The sequence below is a fragment of the Rhinoderma darwinii genome, chromosome 2 (genome assembly GCF_050947455.1).
Source record: "Rhinoderma darwinii isolate aRhiDar2 chromosome 2, aRhiDar2.hap1, whole genome shotgun sequence".
Lineage (NCBI taxonomy): Eukaryota > Metazoa > Chordata > Amphibia > Anura > Rhinodermatidae > Rhinoderma > Rhinoderma darwinii.
In genome coordinates, this window is record NC_134688.1 from 136,307,293 (window position 1) to 136,322,783 (window position 15,491).

General features: G+C 41.4%; 1 protein-coding gene across 3 annotated transcripts in view; it reads right to left on the reverse strand.

Moving 5' to 3' along the window:
* DIAPH3 (diaphanous related formin 3) overlaps positions 1-15,491 on the reverse strand; it is a 613,925-nt gene that overhangs the window by 214,363 nt on the left and 384,071 nt on the right. For all 3 annotated transcript variants that reach the window (XM_075852308.1, XM_075852309.1, XM_075852310.1), the window contains one exon: positions 5,505-5,640. In XM_075852308.1, the coding sequence (XP_075708423.1) occupies positions 5,505-5,640 (136 nt within the window). The remainder of the gene's footprint in view (positions 1-5,504; positions 5,641-15,491) is intronic.

Sequence of the window (15,491 nt, forward strand, 5' to 3'; positions counted from 1 at the left end):
TTAGATTACATGTGGAGCTTTTTAACACAATTACAAAGTTCATTGTTACTACAAACGAGTAATAATGAATTCACATTGAACCTTGATGAGATTTATCACACATCTGTCATACTTCCTATAGGAATTCATCAGAACACACAAGGTTGCACTGTTGTAATGACAAAAGGAATACAGTTGAACCAGACAACCTTGTATCATACGTTGCGGCCAGGATATTTCTAAAGCAAACCGCCCGGTAAGAGAATGGCCTACCCATCCTTTTACCAGCTGTATCATACGAACGGTAGCAATAATAAAGAAAATTGCTGAAGCGCCTCTTTAAGTAAACTATAGCAAAATGGAGGCCCTCAATGCATCTCTACCCAACTCGAAGGCCACTCATATTGCTAATCCCATCCCATTTAAATAGCAGTCAAGGTCTCTCTAGTACTTGAGGGTTTACATTCTTTTAGACCAGTCTAAGCTTTAAAGGGAAGGTGTCATGAAAACATATATTTTTTTATATTATATTGCTTTTATTTTGATATTAAAATAAATTGTATTTAGTTGTGTTATTGTCTTGTACTTTTTACTTTATTCTTACTTTTACTTCTCTATGGGGGCTGCCATTTATTTTTTCATCTCTGTGTCGATTAACGACACATACAGGGAGGGAATACGGCACATACATCCCCATAGAGAATGCGAACGGGAGCTGTTCCATTCACTATAGCGTACGCCGTCTGTGTGGGAACAGCGCATGCGCCGCTCCCACACAGACCAAAAGGAAGGTCTTCGGCAGAGCGAAATCAGGCGCCATTTTCATGTGGACCGGAAGCCGTGGCCGGACAGTAAGATGACATCTTCCGGTCGCGGCTTCCGGCCATATGTTCAAGGCAGCGAAGACCCAAAGAATAGGACCGGAGGCGGCAGCGGCGGCAGGCAAGTAATGTTTGTGTATGTGATGTGTGTTTTACGTTCGTGTATGTTTGTGTTATACTGTCTGATTACCACTGTATCTAATCCTTTTACTCTGTGCATTCGCTCAGAAAATGGCGGCACACAGTGTAGGAGATTTGAAGATTCAACCCCCTCCTTCCACTGGCACTAGCCAGGATAAGGGAGGGGGGATTGTGTGAGGACACTAGAGCGAGTGCGTCTACCCCAAATTTGCAGCATAAAGCAATGAGGTTGCTCTACCACATTGCCAATGCTGCAATTTTGGGAATTGCTCCCTCTAGTGACCAGCACATGGAAATGTTATAAATTAAAATCTAATTTATAATATTTCCTGACTTGTGAAAAAATTAAAACAACGTGTAATCACTTATATACTAACTGTTTAACTGAAAAAATAATAATAATTCTAGCGACACATTCCCTTTAAAGGGAACCTGTCACCAGTATTTCACCTATTGAACTCTACTCACTCCTCGCTGGCCGCTGCTGTCAAAAGTTTATTGCCGTTAACCCCTCTCCTAAACTCCTCCTCCCACCGTAAATGACAGTCTGCAAAGATTTTGTGCTTTTTATGGTAATAATACGGTGTTACTTTGTGCACACACACCAGAAGAGGACATTGATGCACAAGCGTGGGATTTCGTGTGTGCTGGGGGGAGGCGAGGAGCTGTTAATCAAAAGTAAGAAGGCGGGGCTAAACTCAAATGAAGATATGACTCTTTACAAACAAAGATATGACTTTTCTGCTCATTAGCGTACTGCGCAGGAAAACAAAAAAACTGATTACTAAAAGGTACAGAGCCTGCTTAGAAGATAATCATAGGTTACATAAAAATTATTTTCCACCCACTTCCACCAGGTATTGCTGGTTTAATAGGTGAAATGCTGGTGACATGTTCCTTTAAGAGTTAAATAACTGACCTCTTCTTAAACGTACTTTGAAAAAAAACTGAACTCCTACAATAAGAGGAGACTTTCGTGGTTCAGAAGAATGAACGCCCTCAAGATGTAAGGTAATTTTACATTTTCCAGGTAGTCGCTATAAACCTGCCTACCAAATTCTTAAAAAAATTACTATCTGTAACCATTAATTCTTTTGGTCAAAGGACGAGGTTGCGAGTCAAACTCCATATTCTCTTATGTGAAATTGCGGGCCTCCCGGACTTCAGACTTTATCATCAATCCTAACCCCCTTGCTTGACCGGTACTATCATAAAGGGTCCAAACAATAGATAGTTTTGAAACAAGAATAATTTTTTTTTTTTTTAATGCTTTTGCAAAATCAAACCACTTTATATGGAAAACATGTTTTATTTTTAAATTAACAATACTCGATTAATTATTTTAGTCCCACTAAGAGAGTTTACAATACGATTGTATGATCACTATTATAATGCTTTGTATACTCCGTATACCGAAGCATTATTGCCAGTCAGTAATAAATTAACAGACAATCTATTAGGCCGTGCCTTTTGTAATAACCCCCACACCTGCTGCTGATCTCACCTACATTTTCGTCATGGGTTGTTAAGGGGTTAAACATATAATAGACCAGTGCTAGATAATGTTTGGTTTTGATAGCTCAAAAGCAGATGCGGGCTGCTGTATATGGTGGTCTGTATTCTCCTGATGTACTATCAGATCACTCCTCCTAATAAGGAAAGATTTAAAGAGGCTCTGTCACCAGATTATAAGTGCCCTATCTCCTACATAATGTTTTTACTTTTGACCAACTGGGCGTTGTACAGAGGAGAGTATAATGCTGACCAATCATGACCAATCAGCGACCAATCAGTGTCATACACGCCTCATTGTTCCAGCCCAGTTTCTTTCATTGCACAATCACACTGTGCTGCAACAATGAGAAGTGTATGATGCTGATTGGTCGCTGAATGGTCAGGGTCATGCACTTCTCTGTACAACGCCCAGTTGGTCAAAAGTAAAAACACGCCCAGTTGGTCATTAAGAAACTAATTAGCATAAATCTAAAATTGCTCATAACTTGCTCAAAAATGATTGTTTTTCAAAATAAAAAACACTGTTGTTATCTACATTACAGCGTCAATCACATTATGTATGCGATAGGGCACTTATAATCTGGGGACAGAGCCTCTTTAAGTCTAATAAACAATTAAAGGGATGTGTAAAACTTTCTAAGGTTGGTTTTATATGGGCACAATGTCTGCCTGGTAACAAGCGCCGGTTGACAATAGCAGCATGTCGATCGCCGCTCCTTTGATTGTTCGTCCCCATACAGATTGCATTTGGTCAGCAGTGCATCCCCTATTTACATGGGGAAATGAACTGCCTATAAACGAAAATTTTTATGGCGCCATTAAAAGATGCTTTGAAAAGTGTTTGAAATGATCATGAACAAGCGCTTGTTCGCCCTATCATCCTACCATGTAAAAGGACCTTAACTTTTGGCATCTTTTGGGCTGGTATATTGTAATATACCTAATAATAAATGAGGGCCCATGTCCCTAGCATTTAATTTTAATTAAAGGGGTATTTCCACCTTGAGGATTTATGGTTTAGCCGCAGGATATGCCATAAATGCCTGATAAGCGCGGTTCCCACCTCTGGGACCTGTAAATATTGGGAGAATGGGGGGAGACAAGGTGGCACTTGTACAGCTTAATGGAGAGGTCTATGGGAGTTTATAGAAAAAGAAGTGCAAGCCGCATCGACTCTTTCCGTAACCCCCATAGACTTCAAGCAGTCACCTCTCTAATAAATTATATGAAAGTGGCGGCCAGGAATTGGTGAATAATAAAGGTTTGTATAAGTGCTTGTCATTCTTCAAAGTCCATGACCGCAGAGAGTGAGGGAATGAGAATAAAGAAAAAATTTGTTTTTTAGTAATATTATCGTATACTTGCCCAATAACTATGGTTTTGCTGGAGATAAATTTTAACTTTTCATTCTCAGAAGGTTTGCATGGTGGAGCTTTTCCATTGTTCCAAACATTTTCATTTTTATTGCCTTAAATAACAAGGTGTCCCATGGAGAAGCTTTTTGCATGAGTGCTTCTTCCACAACCCCCAGCTTCTCTACTGCATGTGCCACCTACCAGCACTTGTCCATTAATGTCAATATAGAGCTGATGTACAGCACAAACATGGCATTTTAAACAGGAAAAAGCACAGTACAGTGAATTCCAAGTGCATGCTAATTCTAGAGTAGTCTCTTCAACAACACGCACCAATGCCACGTGATGCTATACAGAAGATGGTCTTTGAGCACACCTAAGCCAATACAACAAATACTAACATGACAGGATAATGTATGCATATGTTCAGATAGCACCAGATGCAGAGGGGGGGGGGGGGGATTTTGCACGGATGGGGGCCCAACCCAATGATGAGTATGAAAAGTGTATCCGTCACACCAATTTGAGATAAAGGCAATTTTTATTTTGTTTTTGTTGAGTGCAACGTTTCGGTCATGGCGACCTTCTTCAGGCACTGAGCCATGCTGGTTAGACTGCATGGACAAGCACGTGTCAAAATAATGGCGGATGGCCGCTGTGTAATGGCGCTATCACATAGCGGCCAGCCGCCATTATTTTGACACGCGCTCGTCCATGCAGTCTAACCAGCACGGCTCCCTGCCTGAAGAAGGTCACCCTGACCGAAACGTTGCACTCTGCCACTGGCATTAAAAACAAAATAAAAATTAAATTTATCTCAAATTGGTGTGCCAGAGACTCTTTTCATTAATGATAATGGACGACTGGCATAGTGATCATATGTAAAGGGCATCAATCATATATTACATCCATGTTCTGCTAAACTTTCCAATATTTATAAAACTATGAAGCTCAATCTAGAAGGTCCAGTCTAACAAACGATGAAACCCTAAACTGGTGTTAAATTATGAATCAAATCCAGGTGTGGCTGTGCAATACCAGACACAGCGCCTAAACTCATGACACTGCCTAAAAAATGCCAATAGGCCATAAAGGTCCATTGAACACCTTAGCCTCTATGTTCTAATAATACCGGGGGCCCCAGCAGTAACAACCTACTGATTAACCATTGATAGTAAATCCTAGCGATATGCCATCAATGTTAAACCCCAGTAAATACCTTTAAAACCCGTTAGTTTGTGGGGTTTATGAGGAATCAGTAGAACCAATATAATAAAATTACTTAAAAGGGGGTTTTCCCATTAGAAGAAATGATGGCGTATCGCTAGGATAGGCCATCAGTTCCTTATTAGTGGGGACAGGACTGCTGGGACCCCGACCAATCCCCAGAATGAAGGGGCTGCAGTGTTGAGGCTCCTTCACAGTTCTTCCCTGCACCGTGCCCCTCCCCATCCACCTGTTGTGCAGGGACCACACAGCCCCATTCACTTAAAAGCAGCTGTGTTGTAGTTCGCTGCACAGCTGGTGTATGGGATTTGTGCCGTGCAGAGAAATTACAGAGGGGCATTATGGTCCTTCATTCTCGGAAATTGGCAGGGATCAAAGAGGTAGGTAGTTAGAACGGGCAGGAGGTTAGGAGGACATCAATTAGCGGTCGTCCCTTAGATTATTCACTTCTATACATAGTACGCACCTCTATTCTTTTCCAGCAGACGTTTCTTCTTCTTCTGTCTTTCTTCTTTCTCCTTTTCTGCCATTTCTTTTGCCAGCCTGACTCTCTTTTGTTTTTCTTCTGCCTCTCGCCGTCTGATATTCTCTTTTGTTGCTTGCTACAGGAAAAGAAAATTAAATCCCATTAATTAACAGTCTGAATGATCGGGAGACATGATACAGTATTTAAAATCAATCTAAAAATAAATGAAGATTTAGAGCTATTGCCTTTCTTCCCGCGGTACACAGGCTTTACACTAATGGGTACATTTAAAAAGTTCCTGAGTCATTGGAAATTGTTCCACGTGCCAGATCTATTTGTCTTCAGGCGCGCAAAGAAAGCCCAGTATCACAATGTGCATTACATTTATTATATATTAACGGTTGCCTTAACAAAGCACATTACTTTCCAAATGTCAGAAAATCTATAGTGTTATTTTAAACAAATCTGTGTAAAATAGTAGGTAGGACAGCTTGCTTTTTAATATAGCGCGGCACAATTACGGAAACAAATAAACACAAGAGACAAACTTTGAGTGCAACAGTTGAGATCATAACAAATCAATAAATTAAAAAAATAAAACCTCAACCATCTGGGCCTGTTGTTGAAAGATTCCTGCAGATCTCGAAGGAGACTACTTAAATTTATTTTAACATTTGTTCCAATTACCAGAATCCCTTTAATTTTATTGCATGCAAGGTACAAACACATGCCTTATCTCTTGCCAGAAAGCCCTATTCAGTAACCTGGCTCACAAGGACTTTCTATACATTCAGCGGAAGGCTTATCTCTGTTTACAAGGCGAAGAACTGTAACATTTCAATTAGAAAATAAATAAGGGGTCTTTTAATTATCTAAAGTAAATAAAACAAAGAGAGCACTGAACTATCTCTATCCAACTATAATCTCATGGTGAATAATTACAGCCATTGCCACTACTCCCGTATCATGTCTACATGGAAATGAACTGTATTCCTGAACCTCTATGCATTGATTAATAAATTCGTTTTTTCCTTACTTATTGAGATGTACAAAAAGTTTACTGATGTGGCCACTCGTGATGTCTTTGCTGTACCAATATCACCCATAGAACCAATTTACATCACCATTTACCCTGGAATCCTTCCATATCAACAGCTTTGTTAATAACTGCGGGAGCAAGTACATCTTATCTTCTAAATTGCCCTTGCAATTTATAGTACATAGGTAGAACTATACAATCATTAAGGTCGCGGATCAACAAACACTGTTCTAACACTAGCAATGGCTTCCTTAAACACAGTGTTTCTCGACATTGTGCGCTGGCTCACAATTGCGACTTCAGCAAAATTATGGTGACCCCCATAGAACAAATACCAGACACTGCGTCCAACATGTTCATCAAACTAAAACAGCGTGAGAACTTCTGCATTAATAAGTTGTCCTGCATCCAACCCGGGGGCATTAATGATATTGAAAAATTCTCCAGATTAATCCCACTGTCCACGTTACCCCTATGTCATTACGTCACTCTATTAACAATTATACTATTACATCAATATGCTTTTCCATGGTTTACCTTTGCCATGCCTCATGTACCCACTTTTCCTCCCCCCTCAATCCCACCACCTTCTCTCCCTCCTCCTCCTTCCTCCCCGCTTTCCCCTCACCCCTTGGTCCTCTATCCATTTCTTCCTCCTCCCCTCCCTTTCTGAGCAATTTTATTATTACATTTTTATAATTATTCCTCATTATTATTTCCAATTTTAGTCTCAATTTTTGATTTCGCACACGTTCTTGCCTTCATAGTGCCACACACCACTCAGCCTTTTTGAAACCTGTAGGCTTCCATAGCGGTCAGGACTTTTACGGGTTCCTATGGTTACCAGGGTTGGCCACATTCTAGCCTCTAGCTGCTCCAATGACAGCCGTGGCTGTCCCTGCCTGCACATACGGTATGGTTAGTCTCTGCCTGACCGCAGCTCACTGACCCCGCTGTCTTTCTAGCCATATAGAGCAGCATCACATTTATATTCCTGAAGTAATTGTTTTTATTCAGAATCTTATGAATGTTTTACTGTATGTTGAATGTATCATCCCACTGTTTTTCTTAACTATTTATGTATTCAATATGACTGTACATGATGTTCTCTTCCACAGCCGATCTGATGTTTAACCTGATCTCTCTATAGGCTGGGTTTCCTGCCCATTACTTTTAACCCCATGACCTCATTCTGACGTCATTGGCTAACCCTTTTTTTGACGGTTCTTTTTTTAGTTGTTTTACATAACTGTATGCACTATAAAGGCTGTGAGCCAATAAAAATTGTTCTTAACCTTTTGGCATGGTCTTTGATGACATTAGCGCGGTTACAGAGTTTCCCATATTTTAGTCAATGTTGTCCTTACAGACATTGGTGGCATAACTTTAGCATATAGAACCAATGTCCAATTGGAAGGGGTCCATACACTAACCAATCGCATGGACAGCCATTGAGTGCCACCAATGTGTGTGATAAAACAACACTCAAGTTTTGTTCAGTGTAGTAAAAACACTTTTTGCTCCCGAGAAACCATCAAAAAGCTATAGTTCATGGAGCAGTTATTCATGTTATGCATCTCTGGGTTTAATTTGCTCATTAACACATTATTATGCCTCATTCTTTCAGCTTGTAGTCCTCTAACCCTCTGGCTAAAGCCACAGAGAATGTCAAGACGCCAGAATCAGGATGTTTTCTGTGGTGGTACCCCGGGTAAAAAGGACTATAAACAGTAGGAACGAGGAGAGGCGAGTATCTGCACTGGAACTGGAAGACATAACAGCTCTTCCGGGAGGCCTCCTCCTTTTCTGGGAGCCTCCCAGATATCACGGGATAGTTGGCAGGTACAGGCCATAATTAGAATAAAATGAAAGCCGTAATAAGATCAACAAACAACAGATAGCCTGCCTGCTTCAAGTTAATACTAGACTAAAAACAAAGAAGATAAACAAGCAGTGAAAACAAAATGATCAATAAGTTAATAAATCCCCCCCCCCCCCCCCCAGTTCTCCTTCTTCCAATAGTGTATCCTGTTGCCATCTCATCCCCTGATAAGCGTCACACACTTCCCCGGCCGTCCACATAATGTAAAACAAAACAGGATTCCTGAGATCAGGTCATCTACTTCCATTGCTTTAAGGTCTAAATCTGATGCTCAGATACCCATTGTAATTGCTTTCTGCAGGGTACAGGGGTCAGCATGGGCTTACCGTTCTGCGGCTATGCAGTCCCATATGCAGCAAACGGAGATTCTCTGTGTGTTCTGACACCTTTCTATCATAGCTAGCTCTTCTGTAGGACCGGACCAGACACATCAATGAGCCTTGCACACCCATGACCCGGTTGATCTTCCTTGAGCCAATTTAGGTAGGTACTAATCACTGCATACCAGGAAGATTGAACACGACCTGCTATTTTGACCCAGTCATCTTGCCATCGCCATGTATGTATGTATGTATGTATGTATGAATGTATGATCTATATACTGTATATAGCTATATAGATATATATCTATCTATATAGATATATATATCTATATAGACATATCTATCTATCTATATAGAGATAGATATATATATATATATATCTCTATGTAGACATATCTATCTATATATATATATATATCTATCTATATCTATAGATATCTATATAGATATATATATCGATACAGTGAAGGAAATAAGTATTTGATCCCTTGCTGATTTTGTAAGTTTGCCCACTGTCAAAGACATGAACAGTCTAGAATTTTTAGGCTAGGTTAATTTTACCAGTGAGAGATAGATTATATTTAAAAAAAAACAAAACAGAAAATCACATAGTCAAAATTATATATATTTATTTGCATTGTGAACAGAGAAATAAGTATTTGATCCCCTACCAACCATTAAGAGTTCAGCCTCCTCCAGACCAGTTACACGCTCCAAATCAACTTGGTGCCTGCATTAAAGGGAATGTGTCGCTAGAAAAAAAATATATTTTTTTTTTTTTTTTAGTTAAACAGTTAGTGTATAGGTGATTAAACATTGTTCTAATTTTTTTACGAGTCAGGAAATATTATAAATTAGATTCTAATTTATAACATTTCCCAGCGCTGGTCACTAGATGGAGCAATTCACAAAATTGCAGCATTGCATGTGGTAAAGCAACCACATTGCTTTATGCTGCAAAATTTGAGAAAACTCACTCGCTCTAGTGAGCTCTCAGAATCCCCCCTCCTTTATCCTGGCTAGTGCCGGGAGAAACGAGGGGATTGAACGGTCAAACCTCCTACACTGTGTGTCGCCATTTTTTGAGCTAACACACAGTGTAGTAGGTTAACATACAGTAGTAAACACACAGTAAAAGACGTACATACACAGACCTAACTTACCTGCTCCTGCCGCCGCCGCTCCCTCCGCTCCAAGTGCACAAGTCCAGAAGCCGCGACCGGAAGTAGTAATCTTACTGTCCGGCCGCGACATCCGGTCCACAAGAAAACGGCGCCGGACGTCGCACAGTTCAATTTGGACTGTGTGGGAGCGGCGCATGCGCCGTTCCCACACAGACGGCGTACAGCATAGTGGATGGAACGGGCCCCGTACGCATTCACTATGGGACTGTATGTGCCGTATTCCATGTCTGTATGTGTCGTTAATCGACACATACAGAGATGGAAAAAAAAATGGCAGCCCCCGGAGGGAAGAAAAAGTGAAAAAATAAAAAAAAGTAAAACACACACAAATAAATTTTTTTTTTTTTTAATACAACACTAAAAGCAAATGGATATAAAACATTTTTTTTTTCGTGACACTGGTCCTTTAAAGACAGCTGTCTTAAATGGTCACCTGTATAAAAGACTCCTGTCCACAGACTCAATTAATCAGTCTGACTCTAACCTCTACAACATGGGCAAGCCAAAGAGCCTTCTAAGGATGTCAGGGACAAGATCATAGACCCGCACAAGGCTGGAATGGGCTACAAAACCATAAGTAAGATGCTGGGTGAGAAGGAGACAACTGTTGGTGCAATACTAAGAAAATGGAAGACATACAAAATGACTGTCAATCGACATCGATCTGGGGCTCCATGCAAAATCTCACCTCGTGGGGTATCCTTGATCCTGAGGAAGGTGAGAGCTCAGCAGAAAACTACACGGGGGGAACTTGTTAATGATCTCAAGGCAGCTGGGACCACAGTCATCAAGAAAACCATTGGTAACACATTACGCCGTAATGGATTAAAATCCTGCAGTGCCCGCAAGGTCCCCCTGCTCAAGAAAGCACATGTACAGGCCCATCTGAAGTTTGCAAATAAACATCTGAATGATTCTGAGAGTGATTGGGAGAAGGTGCTGTGGTCAGATGAGACTAAAATTTAGCTCTTTGGCATTAACTCAACTCGCCGTGTTTGGAGGAAGAGAAATGCTGCCTATGACCCAAAGAACACCGTCCCCACTGTCAAGCATGGAGGTGGAAACATTATGTTTTGGGGGTGTTTCTCTGCTAAGGGCACAGGACTACTTCACCGCATCAATGGGAGGATGGATGGAGCCATGTACCGTCAAATCCTGAGTGACAACCTCCTTCCCTCCACCAGGACATTAAAAATGGCTCGTGGCTGGGTCTTCCAGCACGACAATGACCCGAAACATACAGCCAAGGCAACAAAGGAGTGGCTCAAAAAGAAGCACATTAAGGTCATGGAGTGGCCTAGCCGGTCTCCAGACCTTAATCCCATCGAAAACTTATGGAGGGAGCTGAAGATCCGAGTTGCCAAGCGACAGCCTCGAAATCTTAATGATTTACAGATGATCTGCAAAGAGGAGTGGGCCAAAATTCCATCTAACATGTGTGCAAACCTCATCATCAACTACAAAAACGTCTGACTGCTGTGCTTGCCAACAAGGGTTTTGCCACCAAGTATTAAGTCTTGTTTGGCAAAGGGATCAAATACTTATTTCTCTGTGCACAATGCAAATAAATATATATAATTGTGACAATGTGATTTTCTTTTATATATAATCTATCTCTCACTGGTAAAATTAACCTAGCCTAAAAATTCTAGACTGTTCATGTCTTTGACAGTGGGCAAACTTACAAAATCAGCAAGGGATCAAATACTTATTTCCTTCACTGTATCTATATCTATATATCTATATGTGTATATATATATATATATATATATATATATATATATATCTATATGTGTATATATATATATATGTATATATATATATATATGTATATATATATATATATATATATATATATATATATGTATATATATATATATATATATATATATATATATATATATATGTATATATATATATATATATATATACATCAATATATGTGTACGCTTAATAACATTTTAATGAATGGTTATAATTTTCTGAATACCGAGGCAATCAATTTAACTATGGCTAAAAAGTGATGGAAAATATTATATAGGGAATTTAGGCAAAAAGGGTTGATAAGGTCATTAAATTGGCATGTAGCTTATGTGATCAGATTTCATGCTTCTTTTGCTGTAACTACTCTTGGAGATAACAAAAGAGCATTTGAGAGACAATTTTAATTTGCATAATTAAAATAAAAATCGGCATTGGTTACAGTTGTAGAATTCAAATTTATTGTAATAGAGCAGCAAGGTGCAGTTTGTCAACATGTGTTAGGGACTTTATAACCATGTAAGATGCTACCTTGCATTTGAGCAGAGAACAGAGTGATTCCAATGGGGATCACTGACTACTATAAAGCCTGCTCACAGTTTCTTGCTTGTGGACTACAGAAGCTCATTTTCAAATATTTGATGTTTGTAAAGCACAGGCTGTAATGCATATTTTACCAGCCTTAAAAGAATTAGCAATCTCTGTACTTATGGTCTCTGAATAACGCAAGTTCAAAGTGAAAAGATCAGTACAATGAGACTGAACCTTTCTACAATACTGGATCTGTTAAAATAAAGCCTTTACTATTAGGAGACATTTTTTCAAGGAATAGACCCAAAGCAAATTAACAAGGCAGACAGTGAACCCTACTGTGCCACATCTCAGTTGCAATTTGGGTTGTATCTGCACGGCCCCAAAACAAGTTCTCAATCCATATAATATCCAGTTACATAACAAAATGATCCCGCAATTTGTGACACAGAAAGCACTGTACTGAAAATTATTCCTTCTGCTACACATGGCTATCATAGAGGACATTCAGATATTTAGTGCACTTTAAATATTTCAAGAACCGACCTAAAATCTAGTTTGAAAATGACCAGAAGACCTCCACAAAGATACAGTAACATTGGTGGTAGGAGTATGGGTCGTACTGAAAAGCTCATTGACTTTATATGTGGCAATGTCATTGCCACTGTAACGTCCGCGGCCGCAAACCGCAGACTCCTCTCATCATGCAGACGCCTTCCTTCCCGGGGATGCCAGCATATGTGGCCGTCCTGGCCTGCAGTGACCACTAGGGTGTGCGCGCGAGCCCAGTCCCGGCCTTAAAGGGCCAGCGCACACACGTTTAAAATTGTCTAATCACCCTGGACTATAAAAAGGACCCTGCCCCTTCACTCATTGCCTGAGCAGCGTAGTGTTTTCCTGTGTCAGTCTAGCAATTGGTTCCTTAGTGTTTTCCTGTTCCCAGTGTTCCCGTTCCTGCTACCTGTATCCCGTGCAGAGGCGTAGCTAGGTTCGCCAGCACCCAGAGAAAAAAAGATTCAGATTGGCCACCCACGCATCTTCTTTCGATATCTCCATCCCCCTCGCCGCATTTACTTGCTCTACCAATCAATGGTCATTTTTTTTTATGTATCTCGAGCATAAAACTATTTGTACATTTTACAAGCGATATAGTTCTATAAAGGAGTTACCATAACAATAAATTAGAAAAAAAAAATAATTAAAAATGCCACACACATCCCTCTGTAGATAATGCCACACACAGCTGCCTGTATATCGTGCCACACAGCCCCCCTTTTGTATAGAATGCCACACACCCGCTGTACATAACTACATGGGGGGCAGTGTGCAGAGCTAACGCCACACAGCCCCCTATAGATAGCGCCACGCACAGCTGCCTGTAGATAGTGCCACACACAGCCCCACTCTTGTATATAACGCCATACTGCCCCCTGTAGATGGCTCCACACTCCACCCCCCTTGTAGTTAACGCCAGAGCAACCCGTTGTAGATAGTGCACACACAGCCCCCTGTTGTAGATAGCGCCACACAGCCCCCGTTGTAGATAGCGACACACACAGCCCCCGCTTGTAGATAGTGCCACACAGCCCCGCTTGCATATAGCACACACAGCCCCTCCTTGTAAATAGCACCCCAGTGACCCCCATGTAAATAGCGCCACAGCTCCCCCCCCTTGTAAATAGTGCCAAACACAGCCCCCTTGTAAACAGCGCCATACACAGCCCTCCCTTGTAAATAGTGCCACACTCCCCCTTTGTAGATAGTGCCACACAGCCCGCCACCCCCATGTAAATAGCGCCACTCCCCACCCCTTGTAAATAGTGCCACACTGTAAACAGAGCGGAGAGCGGTAGCCTACCTCTTCCACTCTCCGCTCTGCCTGACGTGACTCACCGGAGGTCATACGGCGCAGGCAGCAGCGGGTTTCTTTCCGACTAGGGTCGGTGACAGACCGGGAGTGGACCAGTGAGGTCAGGTGACAGGTCAGATGACTGGACTGGCCCACTCCCGGGCCATCAAAGACCCCAGTCAGAACGCCGCCGCATGAACTCCTGGCTCTTCCTAACGCTGATCGCTACTGCTGGTGTCTGACATACAGGGAGCCTACCAGCAGCAATCAGCTGCTCTGCCATGGCACCCCCCTTCCTACCACCTAGTTGTGCACAGGGCACATGCCTCGCCTGCCCCCCCTAGCTATGCCCGTCCTGTGCCTTAAAAGAGTTGGGGTAGTGTTGTGTTATACCACGCCTGGTGTCTGCTGCCAAGGGCCCATCTGAGCCTAGCCACCGCTACTGTCTGTACTATCACAGGTACCCTTGCTCGGACTATAGACTTTACTTGATACACTGTTTGGCCAGCTGCTATCCCGCTACGGGCCAGTGGGTCCACATACCCACAGATCGTGATAGCCACGTGCTACAAGTCAGATTGGGGCAGTTCAGAAATTTCAGTCAACTCTAAGTACAGTACTATTATTGTGAAAGTGTCTAGGAGTAACAACGGCTCAACCTCAAAGCAGTAGACTACTCAACTTACAGAGTGGGGCCACTGAGCGCTGAAGCACGTGGAACATAAAAAACACCTGATACATCACTCACTACAGAGTTCCAAGCTGCTCCTGGAAGTGACATCAGCACAAGAACTGTCCGTTCATTAAATGGGTTTCCATGATGCCAATTGTCGGCTGAAGTAGTGTAAAGTATGCCGCCACTAGACTCTGGAGCAGTGGTAAGGTGTTCTCTGGAGTGGTGAATCACTTTTCATAATCTGGCAGTCTGATGGACGAATCCAGTGTTGAGGGATGCAAGGAGAACGCGACCTACCTGAATGCATAGTGCCTACTGTAAAATTTGGTGTAGTAAGGATAATATTCTGGGGTAGTTTTTCAGGGTCTGGGCTAGATATCTTATTTCCAGTGAAGGGAAATCTTAATGCTTCAGCATACAAAGACATTATATGCCATTGTATGCTTCTAACTTTGTGGCAGGTTTGGGGGAGGGAACTTTTCTGCTCCAGCATGACTGTGCCCCAGTGCACAAAGCAAGGTCCACAAAGATGTGATTTGTTGAGTTTAGCGTCCTGCACACATTAACACCCATGGTTTTGGAATAGGATGTCCAAAAAGTTCATAAGTAAATTGGTCACCTGAGCGGGTTAAATAATATAATAGTTTTATAGTTCGGATCGTTATAGATGCAGCAATACCAATTATGTGTAGCTTTTTTTTTTTAATTTATTATTATTTCATAATAAAGCATTTTGTAAGGT